Genomic DNA, 13,085 nt, shown 5'->3' with positions numbered 1-13,085 from the left:
AGGACACATGTTAACAGAGGATTAACCCTTAAAAGCAACAGCCTGTTGCATGTTCATACACCTCAAACATGACGTATAAATTCCATTCAAACAAAGGATTCTGTCTGGTCAGCGTCAACTTCTTCCTCTTAATCCTGAGGCGTCTTCAGGATCGAGCGAGGCAGGAAGAAGTTCGTTTCTTCTGATATGAGAGCAATAAATTCTTTTTCTCTGAAAAATTGAGGTGTCCTGTGCCTGCCATCTGGTGCGAGTACCTCATTCCTCTCTTTAAAAAATATCTCACGTACATAGTTTCTATTTTAACATTATTTTATAACCTAAAACTATATTTAACACACAACTTAAGAAAATTAACGCAGCGTAACTTTCTAACATAACGCATATAATATTCATTTTAATATTTGCGAAAAGCCAATCATAAAATACGCATTTTTCACAGCAAACTTTTTCAAGAAAATGTTTACACGCGTTTCGACGCGTCCCACCCCCACGGCGCCCCCAGGCCCGGCAGTGCCCGGGGGAGGCCGGGCCGGGCCGGGCAGCGCCGTGGCGGGCGGGGGCGGTGCGGGCCGGCCCCGGGGCGGGAGGAGGAGCCGCCTCCACACAGGGCCGCCCCTTCCCGCCGCTCTGCCGCGGTAAGGCAGCGGGAACGGCAGCGAGAACGGGCCGGGAGGGCGGGGGAGGCGCCGGCGGCAGCGCCTGGACCGTGCGGGCCTGGCGGGAGGGCGGCAATGGAGGCACCGGGGAGAGCTGCGGCGCGGCGGGCAGGGCTGGCTGTGGGGAAAGGGGCGTCCCGAGCCGGGCCCGGGCCTTGGCGGCTGCCGTGCCATGGCGGTGAGGCGCTGCTGGGCGGGCGGCCCTCGGCCCCAGCCCCGCGGGGGACAGCGCTGAGCTCCGAGGGCTCCCCGCCGTGCGTGGTTCTTCTTGCCCGGTGCCCCGTAGGAGCGCGCAGGCGTGAGGGATGGGACGCTTTCGTTTCGGTGTTTGTTACCTGGTCTGGTATCACCTGGGTTCCCCTCAGGATTTTCTTGTGCGCCGGTGACAGGACCCGGGGCAATGGCCTGAAGGTGTGTCAGAGCGGGTTCAGGCTGGATATCAGGAAAATGTTCTCCACCCCCAGGGTGGCTGGGCACTGGAACAGCTCCTCAGGGAAGCGGTCACAGCACCAGCCTGACGGAGCTCAAGGAGCATTTCCACAATGCTCTCAGGCACATGGTGTCACACTTGGGGATAGTCCTGTGCAGGGCCAGGTGATGATCCCCGGGCGCCCCTTCTGACTCGGAATATTCTGTGATTCTGTGACCCTGCAGTCTGTTCACCTTTCAGCTCCCTGCTTGGCCTTACTGCCCCATGCAAGCTGACAGTGACCACTTCTGTGTCAGCCTTCCTGAATTTCCTTAGCACACTTGCACTACCAGCAGTTCTAAAACTCCCATGGCTCCCCTTTGCTTGTATTTTTCATGCTGTTTGCCATCGAAATAAGCCTTCTGCTCCTCTGTTTCTGCTGTCCCACAGACTGTTAGCACATGGTAATAACCTTCCATCAAAGATGAGAATAAGGCTCAGTATTGTGGTAGTTAGTGGCTGGATACTGTCACACAAGAGAAGGAAAGGTGGGACAGGTTTGGTTTCTTTCCTGCCTGGTAATAGTGGGGTAACAGGCTGGCACAGGGAGCTCCCAGAGCATGTGGGAATGCTTGTTTGGTAGCCAAAGAGCAAGCCACAGTAGTACTTGTACTACTGAGGAAAAAGTCATTGGAGATGTGGGTCTGTAGAAAAGCAGGTAGGCTTTGCCCATTCTGCTCAGAAGAGTTCAACCTCCCCTGTCCCTTTTTTGTGGGGAAATAGAAAGTTAATGAAGGCAGAAAGCATGTGCAGGAAATTCTTCTCAGAAATTGTAACATTAAGCAAAGATACTACAAGTTGTATTCAATTCTTCTGTTCTCAAAAAGTCTAAGACCAGGATTGTTTTATTTTCAAATTTAACTTTCTCTCTTTTTTTTTCTCTCTTTTTTTTTCTTTTTTTTTTTTTTTCCCTTCCCCAGTTAAAATCATGGCACTGAAACAGGTTTCCAGCAACAAATGCTTTGAAGGTTTCCAGAAGGTGTTTGAACATGACAGGTAAATGGCACTAAAGCAACCAAGATGTTTGGCTTGGGGCAGTGAATCCATTGCTGTCAGTGTTTTCAAAAAGTCTTCAGGAAAACAGCATGCTCTCACTAACATCCATATTTCAGTCAGGAGTAATGTCTGCTGCTGCTTTGGCTGTGCTCTTGAATTTGTGTGTTAATGTTTAACATAATCTAGTATACTTAGTGCTGCAGAGCTGAGGTGGGAAGCTAGTACTTTTACCTTTGAAAATGGAGCTTCCTTACTTTGGGTTGTCCTGTTTTGCAGCACAGAGAACCACTGTGTTTGCAGTGTTCCACTTGTTACTGGGTCTCTTACTTCTATGCACTCTGGGAAAGTGCTGTGAGCAGTGACATAGTGAATAGATTCTTGTTTAATGAAGGTGTACAAAGAACCCAAGCTTTTAAAAAAAATTGCTCCAAATAAAAATAAAATCATCAGTTGTGCTTAGATAAGAGTTTATTGATAGTTTTAGGCTTTAGCATTAGCTGAGCAATTAATTGGTCTTAGACTTGGTAGACTTTGTAGATTGAAAACTTCCCTTGCTGGCACATGCTGTGCATTTTATGTTGTGTAACTCATGTGAATGTGTTCTTCAGTAAAAATTGCTTTTGATAGCCAAAGCTCAAGCTAAATATTGCTGGGATTCAAAATTCGATTTTCAGCCTGTTCTTGGTTAGCAGTGCTGTGAAAATGTGGCTTATTTGTAAGTTTCTGTTTAAGTGTGTTCAGAACAAGGTTGAAAAGTTAGCTGTTGCCAAATCTAGAGACTAAGGCTGAGTTTAAAAATTGATTTTTCTCTTCCTTTAACTTAGTTGTTACAATTCACTGACCAGATCTCCCTTTCAATGAAATGCACTGGTCCACTGATTCCTTTTTTTAATGGTAGTGATCTTGTTAATTAAGTAGTGGTGATAACAAGGAATATTTTATTAATACAGTGCAGAGCTAAAATGCAAAATGAAATTTGGAATCTACTTGCCTCCAAAAGCAGAAACTGGGAAGTGTCCTGTGCTGTATTGGCTCTCAGGTAAGTAACATGAGTCTTAGTAACTTAAAAAATACAATCTTAAATATTTTTAAACTACTGCACTACAGTTACTGAAAACTTAATATAGAGGTACTGCAGTGGCAGCTCTTGGATTCTACAGAAACTCCTCTTCTGGAAGGCACGCTTGGTTTGAGTGTACTGTGAAAAATCAGAATGCAGCTTGGGGGTAGCCTACCAGATTGTGTTCTAAAATGCCCCAAGTGTTCTAACCTTTTGTTCTAAAATGTTCGTATCTTTAGTTCCAAAGTGTATATGTGAAGGTTCTCCTGTAAGGCCTTCCCGTTGGGACACCTCCTGCTTTCGTTTATTTCTAAAAACTGCTTCAGATGACAGAGTAGGGATGTGCAAAGAGCCCATGGAAGCCTGCACATTTGTCCTGTGGACTCTACCTTGTTGCAAGTACAACTTTGCAGGAAGCAACTGGTGAACTTGAAAAGAGAGGTGCTGTCAGCTGCCTTAGCACAAGCGTGTCTGGTGTGAAGTAAACCTGGGGGATCAGAAAGGGCCAGGGGCTGAAGAGGCTTATGCAGCAGGAGTGAAGTTGTCTCATAAAAAATTAATTCATTAAATTCTTTTGTCTTTTATTAAAAATAAAAAGCAGAAACTCTGTTCTGTAATTTGAGAAGTTGCTATATTGAGACTTGTGTTTAGAAAGTTGGAGACTAGGACTGTTAGCTGGAGACTTGTGTTCCTTGTTACAAAGTAGCTGGTGGGTCTGATTTGTGTCATGACAGTGAGCTGGGTAAAAATGTTTATACTTGAAGTTAGGAACATCAAAATTGTCTGAAGAGCTCTATGCCATGCAGCACATTTATTTTATTGGATGTAAACTGTACTGCTTTGCGCAATATATCAGTCAAATTAGGTTACTGGCAACTTGTCCTCAGAGAAAACTAGAATCATTAACTCCTCACAATTTGCATAGTGAAGCAAAATTGAAATATTGGTGTGAAATATAATTTATTTGTAACTGGACTTTATTTGGACCTGCTGCTCTAGAAAAGGCATGTATTTCTGTGGCTTTTGGAGCCAGGGTGCTTATGAGGCCTTAATCCTGTCTAAAATATGTAGAATTGGTCAGACCACATGTGTGATTCTGTAATGCAAACAGCTGAGATGACAGTACAAAGCAAAATGTATTTGGAGGATGAGGGGTCAGAAGTTAACAGTGTCAGCCTTAGCAAATGCCTGTGGTCAGTGGGTTTAAATGCACAGTGCTGGAAGGCACTAAAACCTTTTCTTTCAAAAAGAGTTTTGAAACCGGTATGCCACGAGCAATGGCTAACCAAGGATACTTTTATTTCTCTAGGGCTGACCTGCACAGAACAGAATTTCATAACGAAAGCCGCGTTTCAACAAGCGGCAGCCCAGCACGGCCTTATTGTGGTGGCACCAGACACGAGCCCACGTAAGTTCCACACGAGCCATGCTGACAGTCATTACACTGAAGTGCACTCTCTGTCCTCACAGAATGGGGTGCTGCAGTGGGCTGAAATGTGCGTTGCCCACCTGAGTCAAAATTTGACCTCTGCACACCTTCATTGTTCACTAGATTACATTGTATGTGTTTTTAATAGTGGGATAGCGAGGGTTGGACATTGGAATTTATTGTTGTGGCACAAAAACTAGAACAAAGGGGCTCTAGAGTTCAGCACAGACTAGGAGAGGGAAGAAAAGGGAAACAACAAATGCATCTTATTAGAATTCTTGCTGACATTTTGTGTGCCTTGCTGAGACCCTATAAAACCTGCAGAACTGTGTTGCCATATAAAGATGCAATGCTTGCTCTTAATTGTATTTTGGCTTCTAAAGCAAATTAAACATGTGCCTTCAGAGGATTACAATACTTAAAAAGCAAACTAGAAACCCTTTTCCCCTGCAGCTACAACAGACTACTGATGAATATATTTTTTTAATTACATGCTATTATTTGTATAAGGCTGAGCTTATGGTATGGGAAATCTGAAAATGCTGGATCTGCAGTTATTGGAAATACTGGGGATTCACTGTTTGATATTTGTTGGATTCTGCCACAGTCTCATGAGTGCTGTAAACAAAGGTGTCAGCATTCTAATATTTCTCAGGCTTTAATGGATTACATCTGACTGCAGGCAGCATGGGAAAGAAGTGATGTTCTTTCCAAAAAGTATTTTTTACATCTAGGTTTTGAAGTTGTGTCAGGTCAAAGAATGTAAATACATGTTTCTAATGAAGAAGAGGGACAGAAGAGCAAAACTTGTGAATGAATGAACTTCACACTTTGTTTTTGCTATTTGCTGCAGGCTAGAGATGGGCAACTAACCTTTGCTTTATTCATATTGGGTAGTTGGACCGGAACTTGGTTTTGGTAGTATCTGTAAATTGTCTCTGTCAACGTGTAATTGCCTTTGCATAGGTCATTGCTTTGTTCAATTTCTTTTAAGTCCCTCGTGGCAGCTTCTCTTTTGCCTTTTAGCCGAATGACTGATAAGGATTGCTCTACTATTTAAAATGAGTTTTGGTATGAGCTTCATTTTATACTCTTAAATTTTAGCTCAGAGACCCCAGGTGTTCTTAAGTCTGTTTGAGCTGTCTGGAGAAACAAGTGAAAAGCAACTCAAATATAATCATGAGCTGAGAGGTATTGAAAATGCTTACATATGCATTTTAATTATGTAGTGCATGAGAATTACCTTCCAAGAGTCAGGAGATGTATCTGGATGGGGAAAAAGACTGCATGAAGTCAGGACATACTTGTCATTACATACCCTCAGTCAGGCCTTGATAGACTTTTACTTTTCCTGCTTTGAAGGGGTTTGTTTTTCCAGACAGGTGTACTGAGCAATATTGTGCAGATTCCTTTTGAAATTTCATTTTTTTCCAAGGCTTCCTGAAAGTTTTTTTTTAGCATAATGAGCATTATGCCTTCATTGCCTGTCAGTACTTTCTGAGTTTTTGTCCACCTCTGCGGTACTGAAGATAGATTTTTTTACATCCAACATGTTTAAGCAGCCCAGTCCCTGTGATTGTTGTACTGTTAAGTTACAGAATCACTCAGTGTTCAAGGGCATGTCACTGGAGCAAAGTCAACTTTGATCCTTCTACAAACCTGATTTCACAAGTGGGATTTGTGGGAGGGTAGCAGCCATCTCTGCACAAATTGTGAGGGACTGTTGAATTACCCATGGGTTTGCAGTGTAATCTGACCGTGGTAAAATAATAGGTAGGAAATAATGGCCTCTCTTTCCCCAAAACATTCCTATCACATATACCTTGAAATATTACATTAGGTTTTGCAGACCAGGCTGGTAAATCACAGACTAATCAAAGGGAGGACTGGGTGGGGTGTACTGACTTTCAAGAATACATCTGCAAATTTAGTTTGAAAGTGTAGCCTTGGAAAAGAGGATATAATCCTGCAGGTATCCAAAGAAGAAATTATTAATGTTCCATGGAAATTATAGGTGGGAGCAATGAAATGAATTTGCAGAAGAAGTAGACTTGTGAAATGATAGGAATAGTGAATTATTCTTCTGGAAAATCTTAAAAAGGGAGGTGTAGCAAGCATTATTTAAAGCACATAAATTGGCTTGGACACATCATTTGGTGATACATGGTTCTGTGATTCTCGGGAAAAAAAATTTTCTTCTGTTTGTCACACAGGTCTTATGGCTGAAATAAGCTGGTAGAACCAATTAACAAGTGCCAACTTTTGATTAAGTTCCTGAGTAAATTGGACAAAGCTTTACAGAAATAATTTGGAAGATGTGTGTATGCTATATTTATTTATGGAGATATTGACACTGTTTAGAAATTGGGTATATTTGTAGGTATTATGTAAGTGTAATTTTGAAAGTGTTGAAATAGCACTTGAAAACATTGAACTAGTGAATTAAAATCTGAATTGTTTTATAGTTGAAGGGGTAGACATGTGATTGAGAAACTTGTGTCCCGAGTCTGATTTGTATGGCAGTTCTCCAATTCTGAACATGTAGTAAAGGAAAGATTTGTCACACTAGGTGGCTGCAATATTGAAGGAGAAGATGAAAGCTGGGATTTTGGCACTGGTGCTGGTTTTTATGTGGATGCTACTGAAGATCCTTGGAAAACAAACTACAGGATGTATTCCTACATAAAGGATGAGGTAACTGGGCGGTTGGGTTCTCCTGGTGTTGCTGGGTAAGGTAAAGGGGCGTGGCTCAGTCATAGGAAATTCCCACATCTTGTGTTACAAGGTTATGGGAGATTTCTATAGAGATACTTTGAGTTACTTATTATCAGCTGAACTGTTTCCTTTTGATTTCACATTCCCCTTCAAGTTGCTTTCAGGCCATGATCACAAATGTCAGGCTAGAACCGGAGATGTGCCTTTGGTTTCAGTGGCATTAAAAGCTGGTTAGTTGTGTGCTTTTTTTCTTAAACACACTCAAGTTGTTTAACATTTTTATTATGCTTTTTTTTCCTTTACAGCTGCCTAAACTAATAAATGCCAATTTTCCAACTGACCCTGAACGGATGTCTATTTTTGGGCATTCCATGGGAGGTCATGGAGCTCTTATTATTGCTCTGAAGAATCCAGGGAAGTACAAAGTAAGATGAAGTATAGCTTATATGAGATGTACTAATGCCTATATAGATTTCTGTAAATGTGACTGAAGAAAATATAATATTGAGTTCTTTGAGGGCAATAAATGTATAAATAGTTTCATTTGCTGCAGTTCATTGTTACATGGTTTTTATTTTTTTGCTGCTGTCTTTCTGAACAGTCTGTGTCAGCATTTGCTCCTATCTGCAACCCAATTCAGTGTCAGTGGGGGAAGAAAGCCCTTGGTGGATATCTGGGACCAGATGCAAGCAAATGGGAGGTATGTGTTGCAGCTGCAGTTCTTTAATGACAGATGAATGAGTGATCTGTAAATACATCACAGCAGGAGCCTGGAAAAAAACTCTGGATTGCCCATGAGCTGGTACTGTTTTTCTACTACACCCCTAAGCACAGAAAAGCATTGTTTGTTTCTGGCAGAAGTGACTTGCTGTTGCCTTAGGATGCTTATGAAAATGTAATGAGATACAGGTCTCTCATCAAATCAACTACATTCCTCTCAGTTTTATGAAGATTTAAAAGTCTGCACTGAGAACAATTATGAGCAGTGTATTTTTGTAGTAGCCTGAAGAGAGAGACTGCTGCAAACTGTTCAGACTGATGAGCCTCATGACATCTTTCAGGGGCAGCCTGTGGGAAGCCTCCAAGAGGAGCCCGTCAGATACTTGGAAATTGGTGTCCTGCAGAACAGCATTAAACTAGACAAAGTTAGATTTTAGCTCCAGGATGTTAATTTTGAGTTATCATTAGTTGTATATGAATGGCTAAGATACAAAAATGTGTGTCTGCGTGGTTGCTGCATTATTTGGGCAGCCCTTCAGTATTTTTAATCTCAACTTGAACACTGCACTGTATTTTTATAATTAAGTTAGAAGGGATTGTTATGACCATGTACTCAGGTTTCCTTGTAAATAAGCACAAGCTGCAGTTCAGTCCCTTGTAAATTGGATTAAAGTATGTCTTAGAAAGACTCCCAGGTCTGATTAAGACTTTACAGGATTGGAGAGTGTTTTCTGCTTTTCTGATAGTGTAGTTTGTGTACTTAGAAACCACCACTTAAACTTGCTTAGACTTAATGTAATGGATTTGTTGTGAAACAAAACAAAACAACTGCCCAAAAACCTGTTTTCTGTCCCCTTAGTTTGTTTTGTAGCACTTCTGCAAATCTATTCCAGTAGATCAACAGCAATCATCAGGAACACACCTTTGAAAGGATCTGGATCTGCCTTTGAAACAGATATCCAACCTCTGATCTCTCTATTTTTGCTTAAAATTGCCATGTAAATATGCTCAGGATAACTTGATACCATGGCCACAGTGCTGGGCTGAGCCCAAGCTCCCACTGCCATTTCTGGATCTGGTGGCATTCTGGAAGGATGGCTCTGATGCCTTGGTGTAGGACTTTGGATTTTGCTGTCCATTGGTGATTGGTCTTCTCCACAGCATTTAAACACTTTGCTGTCTTTTTAAAAGAGTTATTTATTTTGAGCATGTAATAAGCACAGGACCCCATAGGTAACATGTTCCCCATCATAATTACATTCTGATACATATATGTTTAGAGTTTCTAATTTGTTTCTCAGTCAAACCAAATTTTCTTGGTCAAACGATCAGGGTAGCCTTCAGGTTAAACTCCTGCCTATGGGCTTAGTTGTGCCACACTGGTGTTTTGACTTTTAGCTGCCAGAATAAATACACCAAGATAGCAAGTTTCTTCAGCAGGATCTAGTTTCTGCACAAGGCTGTGAATGAGTACTGACTATATTGCTGTTCTTCCATTCTGTAGGAAGTCAGCCCTGGGCTGGATGTGCTCTGTTTGGTTAAACTGCCAACTTGGTAATTATCTAGCTCATACATTTGCCCTTTTTAAAAGCAATGGGTATTACTTTTCAGTTGTCTGGATTTTTCCTGGTTTTTTGCTCTTCCAAAGTGCAGCTTGGTGTCCTGAGCAATACTGCCCAGGACTCTCTCTGTGCCATTCTTTTCTTGCAGTCGACAAACTGAAACCAGTGGAAGCTATGTAAATGAAGTAATTTCTCTTTTATTTCTGCAGGCCTATGATGCTACACAGCTTGTGAAGTCCTACTCGGGTCCTCGCCTTGACATCTTGATTGACCAAGGCAAAGATGACCAGTTCCTGTCTGCAGGCCAGTTACTGCCTGATAATTTCATTGCTGCCTGCACTGAGCAGAAAATCCCAGTAGTCTTCAGACTGCAGCAGGCAAGTTGCTTCTGCAGTCCTCCTTTGTCAGATTCTTGTTTGATTTTTGGTTCCGTACAGCAGGCAGTGAAGAGAGTGTCTGTAAGGGGGCAGGCATGCTCTCACTGTGGGCGTCCCTGGCCACCTGAGGAGGAGGGTGAGAAGTGACACTTTCCCGTGGGCCATCAAGGTGTGCATCACCCACCCGATTCAGCCGCGCTTCACCACTAGGTGCCGTCGTGCTTCCAGCTTGGACAGGCTGATCCCTGCATGGGGACTCGGGCAGCTGGTGCTAGGGAGACACAGCAGTAATGATTTTTAATGCGTACTGCAGTCACTCTACAGCCAAAGTGACACATGGCCTTCTGCTGCATCCCCTACCTGTGCTGTGGGTTTCGTGTTTACCATAGAACTTTGAGATTTAGTTTGCATGTAAATTATGTAAATTAGGGAAGGGGTGGAACTGCTTGACATCCTAGATTCATGTAAAGACCCAGGTCTTTACATCACTCTTACCTGTAGTGCAGTGACCCAGAACAAGACTGTCCTGAGAGCAGTGGAGTCTTTGTAAGCCACTGGCAACTTCCACCCAGTGAGGAACTCAGTTGTGGAGTGAAGAATTGTCCACTCTGCTTTATCGTAAGCCTTGCACCTAAAGATAGAGTTAGTGCTGATGAAGGGCTGTGGACCAGAGGGTGGCATTTCAGCACAGTGATGGAGCAGTAACTCAGACCTGGGCTGTGTTCTCCTTATCCCCCCTTTGTTTTACCAGAACAGTGCCTGTGAGGGCAACTGCTCTCTCAGATTGCCTCTCACTCTGCAGCTGAGCCTTGCTGTTACCCATCTCCAGCTTACAGGCCCAGATCTGGGCAGGTTAAGGGACTTGCTGTTTGTTCAGCTTCCTAGTGCTCATCTGTACTTAGCCTGTTACATATCCCTTGACATTTTTAGATATATTCCAGGTGTTTCTGGAGATGGATAAAACCACAAGAGTCATTACATTTCCTTTAAAGTAGCTTAGCATGATTGCTTTATCATGAGCTGTATGTTCTCTGCTGATTTCTTTATTGTTGCTCTTTTCTAGGGTTACGATCACAGCTATTATTTCATTGCTTCATTTATTAATGACCACATCAAGCACCATGCAAAATACCTCAATGCTTGAACCATTTGGATGTGAGTGCTGCCTGGACAATATGAATCAAGAGATAGTGGTGAACTAAACAAAAATCATTTGCTGAAGTAATGTTTGTAAAATGGAGCTCTTCTGATTGTACTTCTAAGAAAAATAAAAGTCCCACTTAATTTGATGTGTGTGCTTTAGAGTAAGTATTGGGAATGTTCTTGAATGCTTGGAAAACTCTTGATGCCATCAAGTTACATCTGCTCCATTTTGGGTCAAAATGTAAGCCAGGCAGATGAGTGACTTTCACACCATGAGCATGGGTGTGGATGTGGCATCTGCAGACAGCTTCTAGTGCAACTGTGCAAAGACTGTGATTAACAACAGTGTGCCCATTCATCCAATTAATTACTGGGGTTTACTTCAACCTTTAATAGGGAAGGAAGTTGTTAGTGGCACAGCTAATCAAGCTCCTTAATTAATCTGAACTGGTAGGTGTGTTTTTCCTTGGCCTGTGTAAATACCTTCCAAGGACAAGGTCTGGTGGAGAATGCAGACAAAAGCCTGCTGTGCACAGTTGCTTACTGTCCTTTGTGTGATCAAGTAAATGATCTGAAGTATTCTGTGGATGATACTTATAGAAAAGACCTCTTAAAAAACATGTGAAGGAAGCAGTCTGTACTAAAAAGGGTTTTTTATCCACTTGCCTTTGATTCTTAAGAGTGTGAAAGACTTGAAGTGTGTATCTTAGATGTGACAGGACTGAGAAGAAACTGCTAAATAGATCTCAGAAAAGCAATTGCTATCTAGATGATCTAATAACTTGTTGCTGAAATCAAGTATTCTTATTTTACAAAAGATGGCAGAATTTAGTCCTGACAGTTGTAGATCTAAAATAGCTCTTGGTGATATAATTCTGCCAGCTATCTTGGACAAGAACACAGATTGTTCCAGTAAACTGCAAGTAATCACCTGTAAACTCAGCCTTCTCATGGCTCAGCAACCTGAAGCGTTGCTCACACCTTGACTCACTCTTGCCAGAGGAAATTCTACCACAGATGTATGATGGGGTTTTTTTTTTAGGCAATGCTGAATGCTCTCCTGTGTCCCTGGTTCCTGCTAGATTCTAGGTTACAGGGAGGCTGGTGCTGGTGACAGCCTTAAATTATGCATTGATTTAGATCAGTCTGGCATCTAATAATTTATGATTAAGTTCTGAAGGCTGGGAAGATACAACTGTGTGCATTGCAAGAGCTCTCCAGAAGGAAATTATTGCAGAGGGATCCTCTGCTTCCAAAATCCCCTATCAAATGTGAAAAAGTACAGCCCATAAAGTCACCTGTTCACTCACCTGTTCACTAAGGTAAAGACACTCCATTTAGAGAAATTGGAATCTAGGAGAATCTGTACTTGGATGACTTCAGAAATCCTCATGGGCAAGAGAAGGCTGGATGGTGTGACCTGCTCCTTGTTTCTGCAGCAAGGGGCAGAGCACAGCAGCTGAGCACAGTGCTGGCACACCGTAGGTTATCCCCAGGGCCAAAGGCTCACTGTGTTTGCTGCTTGGAGTCAGTACTATCCAGGAATGTTCATGTTTTGTTTGCTGAAGCAGAAGGCTGCAGAACAATCTCTGCATTTCAGGAGGAGAAAAGGCTGCCCTGTAGAGAGAAGTGTTAGCAGTAAAATGAACAACTCATACACCGATGTGAGCAGGAGCAAATTGAAGGAAGGGTATCCTCCAATCTCCCTGAGCCCAGCCCAGCCCTGGCAGCAGAGGGCAGATAATTCACTGCCCCTGACAGACTGGCTGGAGCCCTTCACAACAGGAGCAGCAAAGCTGCAGAGAGAACACTGCAGGTATCCAACAGCTATCAGCTGGATCTTATGCCTACTTTAGCTGCAAAATGCCTTTATTTGCATCACATCATCATCTTCCCCCATCCCCAAACCCATCATTTCCAGTGTTATGCTCTCCAACTACCATGTCTTTGACAAGAAA

General features: G+C 42.6%; 1 protein-coding gene across 1 annotated transcript; it reads left to right on the top strand.

Annotated features, from left to right (window-relative positions):
• Window positions 1-560: 560 nt before the first annotated feature.
• Window positions 561-11,265, top strand: ESD (esterase D). Its single transcript, XM_084226716.1, has 9 exons — window positions 561-635; window positions 2,046-2,121; window positions 3,072-3,160; window positions 4,491-4,589; window positions 7,180-7,304; window positions 7,631-7,750; window positions 7,927-8,025; window positions 9,817-9,984; window positions 11,048-11,265. The coding sequence occupies exons 2-9, from the start codon at window positions 2,054-2,056 to the stop codon at window positions 11,126-11,128; spliced, it is 849 nt and encodes a 282-aa protein (XP_084082842.1). The 5' UTR covers window positions 561-635; window positions 2,046-2,053; the 3' UTR covers window positions 11,129-11,265.
• Window positions 11,266-13,085: the final 1,820 nt, after the last annotated feature.

Source organism: Fringilla coelebs (assembly GCF_963513975.1).
Source record: "Fringilla coelebs genome assembly, chromosome: 2".
NCBI classification, from domain to species: domain Eukaryota; kingdom Metazoa; phylum Chordata; class Aves; order Passeriformes; family Fringillidae; genus Fringilla; species Fringilla coelebs.
Note: the sequence above shows the minus strand (reverse complement) of the source record. Positions and strands in the feature narration are given on the sequence as shown.